This window comes from Hipposideros armiger, unplaced genomic scaffold (genome assembly GCF_001890085.2).
Source record: "Hipposideros armiger isolate ML-2016 unplaced genomic scaffold, ASM189008v1 scaffold_299, whole genome shotgun sequence".
NCBI lineage: Eukaryota > Metazoa > Chordata > Mammalia > Chiroptera > Hipposideridae > Hipposideros > Hipposideros armiger.
Window position 1 is genome coordinate 650,507 of NW_017731649.1, and position 8,604 is coordinate 659,110.

General features: G+C 64.7%; 1 protein-coding gene across 5 annotated transcripts in view; it reads right to left on the bottom strand.

The window, feature by feature from the left end:
* The window catches only part of FRMD1 (FERM domain containing 1), a 24,530-nt gene continuing 15,926 nt past the window's right edge, over positions 1 to 8,604 (bottom strand). For all 5 annotated transcript variants that reach the window (XM_019659508.1, XM_019659509.1, XM_019659511.1 and 2 more), the window contains 7 exons: positions 8,411 to 8,566; positions 7,815 to 7,880; positions 7,637 to 7,705; positions 7,006 to 7,180; positions 5,987 to 6,307; positions 4,697 to 4,779; positions 1 to 3,337 (listed from right to left, as the gene is read on the bottom strand). In XM_019659508.1, the coding sequence (XP_019515053.1) occupies positions 3,119 to 3,337; positions 4,697 to 4,779; positions 5,987 to 6,307; positions 7,006 to 7,180; positions 7,637 to 7,705; positions 7,815 to 7,880; positions 8,411 to 8,566 (1,089 nt within the window). In that variant the 3' untranslated portion in view covers positions 1 to 3,118. The remainder of the gene's footprint in view (positions 3,338 to 4,696; positions 4,780 to 5,986; positions 6,308 to 7,005; positions 7,181 to 7,636; positions 7,706 to 7,814; positions 7,881 to 8,410; positions 8,567 to 8,604) is intronic.

The window sequence follows — 8,604 nt, forward strand, 5'->3', positions numbered from 1 at the left end:
TGAGGGGAGGGCCTCTTGTGCCCAAAAGTTTATTTAAAGGCAAAAGAGGGTCACAGACTTTACATCAGGGCCCCATTTTTTTTTTTACTATGGGGACTGGTCATAGTATGGCTTTGAAAAATCATGGGAGAGCAGGAGCTTGGGGCTCGCACAGCGGTGGACACCCCCTCACCCTGCAGGGCCCTGACAGGCGGCCGCGTGCCCTCACCCTCCTGCTCCGTGGCTGCAGGCTTAGCGCCCTTGACATCCCCGGCCTGGGGCAGCCCCACCAGGCATGTGGGCACCTCCTGCACCGGCAGCTGATGGACAGCCCAGGAAACCCTCCCCACCACCACGGACAGGCCCGCACCAAGCTCCGTGCCCCCTGCCACCTGCCCAGAGCCAGCACATGACCCGCCTCAATGACATCGCTTTAATGAGGGAAAGACCGGGCACGAGAGGCCACCTCGAGCCCTGGTCGCCCCTGCTTGGCCCTCCTCAGGGTGGCACTGCCCTGGCAACTCCCGGCCACAGAGGGAGGTGGGCTTCTGGCCACGAATCAGATGACTATGAGCTCCCGGGGCATGGGCTGGTCTCCCCCAGGTCCCTCTGTCCACATAGCACTAGGACACCACGGTGGTTCATGGGGGAAGCCTCAGTGGGCGGCCGCACCGCCCGGCCCCCGCCCGCCCAGCGCAGAGTCTTTATCACACATCCCGGGAGGCACACAGGGTTTCCTGTCACAGAAAAGACAAGGGACTGGCCCTAGGACCATCAGCCTAATTGCAACACCCCTAAAACCCTCCACTGCGGGCTCAAGCTCTGCCCTCCATTTCCAACATGAGTGAGGATGGACGGGGCCACGCAGGCTTCACAGCATGGGCAGAACAGGGAGGGGACGCTGATGTCACAGGTACAATGCTGTGTGGGAACGGGCTCGGTGACCCACTGAATACTGGGGACTATGTGACAGCAAAATACAGGTCAGTTCATGTGCTAGAGGACACAGGTGTGTGTGGGACCCGGGCAGCCCACAGGGAAATCCAGCCACACTACACCCTGGGGCCCCTGACGAGCCTCAGGCTGGGAGGTGTGTCACCATCCAGTCCCACCTGGTCCCCCGCCGGCCATCCAGAGCCTCTGGAAGGAAGGCGGGGGGCCTACCTACAGTCAGGAGGCCGGAAGGACGTGGCACCAGCCCGCCTTTCCATCTGGGGACACACTGCCTGTCTACTGAGCTGGCCCCCTCCACCAGCTGACAGCACAGCAGCTCCACACTGTGCGGTGGCTGATGGCTCAGGGTGGCTGGAGGCCATCTGCAAGCAGGGCCCTGGAGGCGGGAGGGCAGCACGCCTCGGCCCTGGCTGGCGGCCTGGCTGACGGGAAACAGCCGTTCACTACGGCCAGGCCTCCCGGGCTGCAGACACTGCTCCTGACCGTGTGGTCCAATGTCCACCTGTGCAGGCGCTGAGCCTGGAGCCACGCCTGCTGTCACTCTGTTCTGCTCACTAGGGTCTCCGTGCACCGCGGGCAGGGCCCCGAGTGAAAGCCAACAGCTCCTCCAAGACGCCCTCCAGGAGTCTTATCAGCATGGACTGTAAAACGGAGCCTGCTACAGGCCATGAAGCCCACTGGAGGCCGGCATCGGGGAGAGCACCTCTCCTGCCCCGCAGGGAGGGGGCAGGTGCAACCCCATATCTGCCCCCACCTCCTGCCAATCTTCTGATGGAGGGCAGGGGTGGCCAGTGGCAGTGACCCTTAAAGGGTGACCAGTGCTGACCCAGGCTGAGAGCCCAAAAGCCCATGCTGCCGACAGCTTGCAGCCCTCGGGATTGGGTGCATCTCTGGGGGCCGGGGGGAGGTGAGGGAAGCGACACGTGTCACCCCTCATTGTGCTCGGAAGGAGAGAGAGACGCCAGCTCCGTGCAGGCTTCTTGTGTGTCTCACCGAGAGCCGGGCGTATGCAGGAGACCCCTCGGCTGCCGCTGGGGCTCCCTGCCGCCGGATCTGATGAGCCCCGTGGGGGCCGGGTGCCCACACAGCTGTGTGGTGTGCTCTTCTGTGGGTGGCGGACAGTGGGGAGTCCGCCAGAGGGACCTGGGTGACAGAGCCGGGCCCACACCTCACAGAGGAGCCTCTGCCCAGGGCTGCGAGCAGCAGGAACTGCACGGCGGTCTAGGGCGAGCCTGGGGCCAGGCATGACCATGACCTTAGGCTCCAGGACTCCCGGAAGGCCTGTGCACCTGGTCAGCCATCCAGGGAAAGTCCGCGGCAGAGAGAACCCCGGGGTCCCTCCCAGGCTCGAGGCCCTCCGCCCGGCCACTGGTCCTGGACAGCCGGGCGGAGGCGCTCAGGCCGCTGCGGTCCCTCGGAGACACGCGCCTCCACTTTCTCTCCAGACCTGACGTCAGAGCCGCCTCCACGCCTCCGACAGGAGACACAGGAGCGGGGCCTGGGCAGGCGGGGTGGCGCCTGAAGCTTGGGTCAGCCAGGTGCCCGGTCACGGCGGGCACCTCCAGGGCAGAGAGAGGGTCAGAGGCCGTCCTGACCCGGAGCCGTACCGCGTGGGCTGAGGGATGGAACCCTGCTGTGCGGACTGAGCCGCGTGTCGCGGGCTGCCTGCAGTGTGGGCAGTCCCGCGTGCACCGAGCCTGAAGAGCGCGGACTGAGCCCGCATTCACTGAGCTTGCAGCGTGGACGGAGTCCCATGTGGGCAGAGCCTGCAGCGTAGACAGATTCCCCTTGTGGACGCAGCCTGCACCGCGGGCCGAGCCCCGCGTGGAGACAGCCCGCGTGGATGGAGCCTGCAGCGTGGACGGAGCAGAGCATGTGGACGGAGCCTGCAGCATGGAGTCTTATGAGGGCAGAGCTGTGCACCGTGGACCGAGCCCCGCGTGGAGACAGCCTGCGTGGATGGTGCCTGCAGTGTGAATGGAGTCCCACACGGACAGAGACTGAACCATGGATGGAGTGCTGTGTGGGCGGAGCCTGCAGCGTGGACCCCGCATGCGCCGGAGCCTGCAGCGGGGATGGAGCGCTGTGTGGGTGGAGCTGTACACCATGGACCAAGCCCCTCGTGAACGGAGCCACACGGCCTGGTCCGAGTCATGCAGCGTGGACGGAGCTGCGCCGCAAGGGCCTACACCACAAATTCCTCCGGGAGCTGGTCCTTTCCAAGCAGGTCCAGGGAGAGGCAGTTTGTGGACCTCCTGTCGCGGAGGACCGCGGGCCTGGGGTCCAGCTGAAAGCCGAGGGGGCAGCTGCGCGGGAAAGGCTCGGGGCGTGGGGCGGGTCGCGGACGCACATCATCCAGGCTGCGGCTGTGCTGGTCCACGTGGCCTGCAGTCGCCTCAGGGATCTGCAGGGAGAGACCAGAGGTGAGCCTGCAGCCCCTCCGTCTCCTGCTGGCTGCTTAGGCCACAAAGTCCCGCCTGCGTGTGCTAGGCGGACCGCTCAAATTCCGTGCTCTGTCCACGCTGAACGCTGACCTCCTGACAGCCCTCTGCACCTCTGGCCTCGGGCGCCTACACTTGCTGTCCCCCGACTGGGGATACCCACGCAGCCACCTCCTGCAGGCTGCCCTCACTGTCTCCTAATCTAGAGGGTTCTTAGACCTCCGGGTGCACCGCCCGCCCCGCTGCAATCTCGCAGGGACACAGTCGAGCCGTCTTCTACTCTGTCCATCCCATCCGTTCCCCGGGCAGGGGGCAGGCTCAGGGCAGTGAGTGACCAGCCTGCGGATGCCCCTCCAGCTCCTGCCCTGTCACGGAGGCCACTCACACTGGAGGGAACGCCTGTCTCTGGGCGAGGAACCTGAACCCCCACCCCCAGAGCCCACCCTTTGTTCAGAGGGCCCTGCGGCCCTGGGCTGTTTTCTCCTTTTGAACTCATCAGACCTGGATTATTACTGGAGTCATTTGATAGATTTTAGGAATAAGCTCGGGGCACCTCGGAAGACAAGAACAGCCCCCGCCCCTTTCATGTGTGGGACACGTGTCTGGGCCCCGGCTCCGAGCTGGCCGTCGGGGTCCCAGCCAGGCTGGAGTCCGGCTAAGTGCACCCCAGCAACTGAACTATCAGCATTTTGCCCACACAGCCCCAGATCAGGGGACCACTGCAGAGGAGCCACACGCCCAGCACAGAGACGTCTGACCGCACACACTCAGGCCCAGCGCCACCGGGGCTGACCCTGCCCAGCGCTCCGGGGACTTCTCTCTCCTTCCTCCACATCCAGCTCAGTCCCACTCTGAGTCAAATCACCCCTAATTTTCCCTTCTAACAGGGACATCACCCCCAGGCACACTGGGAACCCCCAGCTCCCCGTCCCTGCCTGGGCGTCCTGGAACCATGGGCTTTGGCTCCCCCCCTGCTCCAGGGGGTCACAGCTGCCCCACCCCCACATGCCTGCATGCCTACCGCCTGGGGATGGGGGGTGGGGGGGTGGAGGGGTGCATGGCCTCACCCTGAGCACATGGTGGGGCCCCCACGCTGCTAGCTGTGTGCCCATCAGGCACTGAAGCCAAGGAGAGCCAGCGCCCACCCACCCGTTTCCAGGAAGCCTCACCAGCCACCCCATTGCCCGGCGGCAGCTCCAGGACCCTCTGTCCAGGGACCCTCCTATGTGCCCAGGAGGACCCTGAACCCCAGCGGAGCGGGCTGGGAGAACAGAGTGCAGGAGCTGGGCCTGGGGCTGCCCCACCCACAGTGGAGGACATACCTGAGGCAGGGCCTCGGCACTCCGGCCCCTCATCCTGACCAGTGTGATCCGCACCACGGCCAAGGGCTCCCGGGGGCGAGAGCCTGAAAGGACAGGGTGGGGGTGGGGGCATGAGCAGAGGGGCACAACTTCCAGCACCCTGTAGACAGCTGCCCACCCCATGTTGTGGCTTCTCCCCTGGGACCCTAACTCTGAGATAGGACTAGAGCCTCTGAGGCCCTCACACCTGCCCCTCTTGGGGCTGTCAGAGCTGTGTGTGTGGGGTGGGGGGGGATAACCTTGGCCGTGACCTTGGCCTCCCACTAGCAGGGCAGTGGTGGGTGCAGAGTTGTTTGCCATCACAGACATGATCATGTGTGTTCCCCACAGGAGGTGTCTGAGTCCCCCCTAACGACAGTGGGTTCTATGGGGCACACTTTGCACTTTGGGTGACCTGGGCTCTTTGCTCGGAAGCAAGGGCCCAAGCCCAGCATGCACTGTGCACAGAGCCGCGCAGCTGCCACCTGCAGGGACCCGGGCAGTGCCCCGGCCCTCGGCTCACACTGCCCTGTGCTTCTGCAGTATGGATGCTTCGGTTGGCCAAGCGCTCTGATGTCTCTTCCTGGGCAAGTGTGGTATTATTATTATTATTATTCACACTGGATGGCAGACCCCATGCTTGGACAGACACTCAGAGATGGAGGCCAGTCTGTCCTTTACTCGTGGGCCAGACACTCAGAATGTAAAGGCAGACACGGCAGGTTAATGACAAAAACCTCCTGACCCTGGGTGGCCCTGGGTGGCCCTTGGTGGCCAGGACCTGAGGTTGGTCCCAACTGCCCATCATGTCCACTGTCGGGGTGCTGCAGATGCTCAGGGAACAGGGGTGACAAGGAAGCTGCTTCAGGGCCACTCAGCCCCAAACCAACCACGGAAGCGTCCCTGAGTCTAAGGAGCTCATGCTAAGCTGAACAGACACTCGGTCCGATGGCGCCTGCCTGTGGCTGGCTATCTATGGAGGTGGCCTCTTGGCCTGGGACTTGTACGGGACCCCGTAGAACAAGAGAAACTGGCTGAAACGCTTTCTGGTGGCCGCATCGTAAACGAGGGGCATGGGGCCTCCTTGGTCAGCTGCAGGAGGACTGAGAGACCTCCACCCTCCACACCCTGCAGAGTGCACCCTGCCCTCTTGTCTGGCCCTGGCCCCAAAGCCGCCCGTCACGAACCAGGAATCAAGGTCACGTGCACCCCTCTTCTCTGGGGGGTGCCCACAGCAATGACTGCACCCTGGCTGGCTGGCTGCACACTCACCCTTCTCTGGGTCCGGGTCCCACGTGTCCCTCTCCCGCCCGCCTCTGCTGCCACCGTCTGTGTCCCCGCTGCTCGGGCTTTGGCTGAAGCTGTGGGACGGCGCCTCCCCATGGAGTGCCTCGGTTCCCCAGGACCCGTCCACCGACATCTCCCCAGGCTCCATGCCTGAGGAGCTGCCCCGGCTGTCAGCCGACAGGAGCGAGAGGCGGGGGGAAGGGCGCCAGCCACGGTCCCGACTGTCCCCGCTCTCCCCGCTGCTGGCTGGGTGTAGGTCCAGCTCCAGCGCGTCGCTGATGTATGACTCCCGGTAGCATTTCTTCTCTGTGCAGCGAGAGAGGAGGGACAGCAACGTAAGAGTGCCCTGGAGCCACACGCGGCCAACAGGGACCCTGGGGTCCTGCCGACCACCCACGCCCGAGCTGGTGCGAAGGCCCCGGGAGATGAGTGCATGTGCCCCAGAGATCAGGGCCCACGTGCACATGGTGACAGCCAGGCCACCTGGGTGGGATCTGTCACCTGCAGCCAGTAAACTAATCTCCTAGGGGCCCTCACGCCATTCTCGGTTTGAGGGGCCCCTAAGCAGCTCACGCACAAGCAGACAGGCACACACTCGCTCGCACACACAGACGTACACTCTTGAGTGCACAGCCAGCTTCCAGAGCCACGCAGGTCGCCTTGCCCGCCCCTGGGCCCTCCTGTGGGCTCCTGGAGAATTCCTCCCCGGAATCCAACCCCGAGACCCCCATCCTTACAACTGGGCTCAACTGCTAGGAGAATGGGGTCACCACCACACCCTTCAATCTGATCATCTAGGGGGACCCAGGAGCCAAGAGGCCACACACCATGAAGGGAAAATGAAACGGTAAATAGGCCTACAGCCCAGACTGCAGAATGCAGGCCTGGGAGGTTCTCTGGGAGCCCAGGCTGGGGGGTCGGTCCTCTGGGAGCGCCCAGACCCCGGGCGGGGGCTCAGTCCCCTCCCCTGAGCCCGGCCGGGCGGGAGGACCCACCGTGCCCACCTTGCTCTTCCTCCAGCTGCCGCAGCCTCCGCAGAGCGGGCCGCAGGCTGAGGTGCAGCTGGTGGCTGGTGCGGAGCAGCTGCAGCAGGTGGCGGGAGCTCGAGGCACAGCCCGTGTAGAACACCAGCTTCCGGGCCGACGGCAGCCCATCCGGCCGAATCTCGAACTTCTTCCCCTGAACGCGGAAGAGACAACATGCAGTTTTAGAAGGAAACCGGGCAGACAGGAGAGCCGTGTTTGAACCGTCAGCCACAACCCCAGACCAGGCAGTGGCCGTCATTTCTGGTTGCAAATCTAATTTCTGCATGCAGGTGGGATTTTAGGGGTACAGTAAAGCAGGGCGCACACCACTGCACTCAGTTATGAGAAGGCTAGACACCCCCCTTGGCCTCGGGGTGGGGGTGCACGGGACCCGGGACTCAGCTTCACTGTCCAGAGAGGGCCAATGGCAAACCTGTGCCCAGCGGCCCTCACTGTCTCTGCCTCCTGCCCCGGGGGCCAGGCCTGGCCCAGGGTGACGGTGTCGGGCCGGGACTACAGGGACGGGGCGTCTGGAAGCCGGCGGCCAGCTGTGCTCCTGGGCTCCTGGGGGTTGGGACCCGCTCCCACTGTGACCCCACCAGACACGCACCAGGAACGCCAGCTTCCCAATGTGGGACCAGGGGAAGTCGTACAGCAGCTGTGGGCTGTGGTTCACCTCCTGCAAGAGAGCAGAATCCAGGTGTCCACCAGCGTCAGCCCAGGGGGCGGAGCGCGGCCCTGCCGGGGGCGGGGGGCGGGGCAGGGGCTGTGGGGCTCCCAACCATCACCTGATAGATGTGCATTCCTTTGAGCGTCAGCCCCAGGACAATGGTAGCTCTGTCTTCCTTCTTATCCTAAGAGGACACCTACATCAGAGATCAGAGCCCTGTGCCTGGGGGGCGGGCTCCCCAGGGACAAGCAGGGTCCCCTCGGGCCCTCCCGTCTCCCCTCTGGCACCTGTTACCCCGGAGCCTTCTCAGAATTTCACGCCCCAGTACATGAGTGCCTTAACCCCACTTGATGGATGACAGGCCCTCACCCCAACTTCCCCCAAGTACAAATGCCAGGCCGCCCTGGACATGGGCAGGAGCACGCGGAGGCCTGTCCCTCACACAAGGTTCGGTGGGAACCATTCACCACAGGAAGCCGAGCAGGCTGGGATCCAGGACTCCTACAGCTGTGACCGTGCACACCCTGGGGCCACGGCAATGCCACCGGGACGGAGCCACCACTCAGACGGCAACCCGGCACGCTACATCTGCATGTCCCTCCTGTCCTGGGGTCCGGGCCCTGGCCACCCCCAACCCACACATCTGGGGCCCTCGGCAGAGGCAGCTCCGAGGCGGCCTGCACCCCCATGTCCCCGGCGGCCACCGGGCGTGACCTTGTACAGCCTGAAGAAGTGGACGGGCACGTCCTCCAGCCGGCAGGCCTCCCGGATGAAGCGCAGCACGGCCTCCTTGGGGCTGAGACCCCGCTGCTCGCGGTGCACGGCGGGCGCGTGTCTGAGGATGTAGGCGCTGCCCCTCTTGGTGATGACCTGAGGACCAGCGCAGGCGGTCAGGCCCGGCCCGCCCC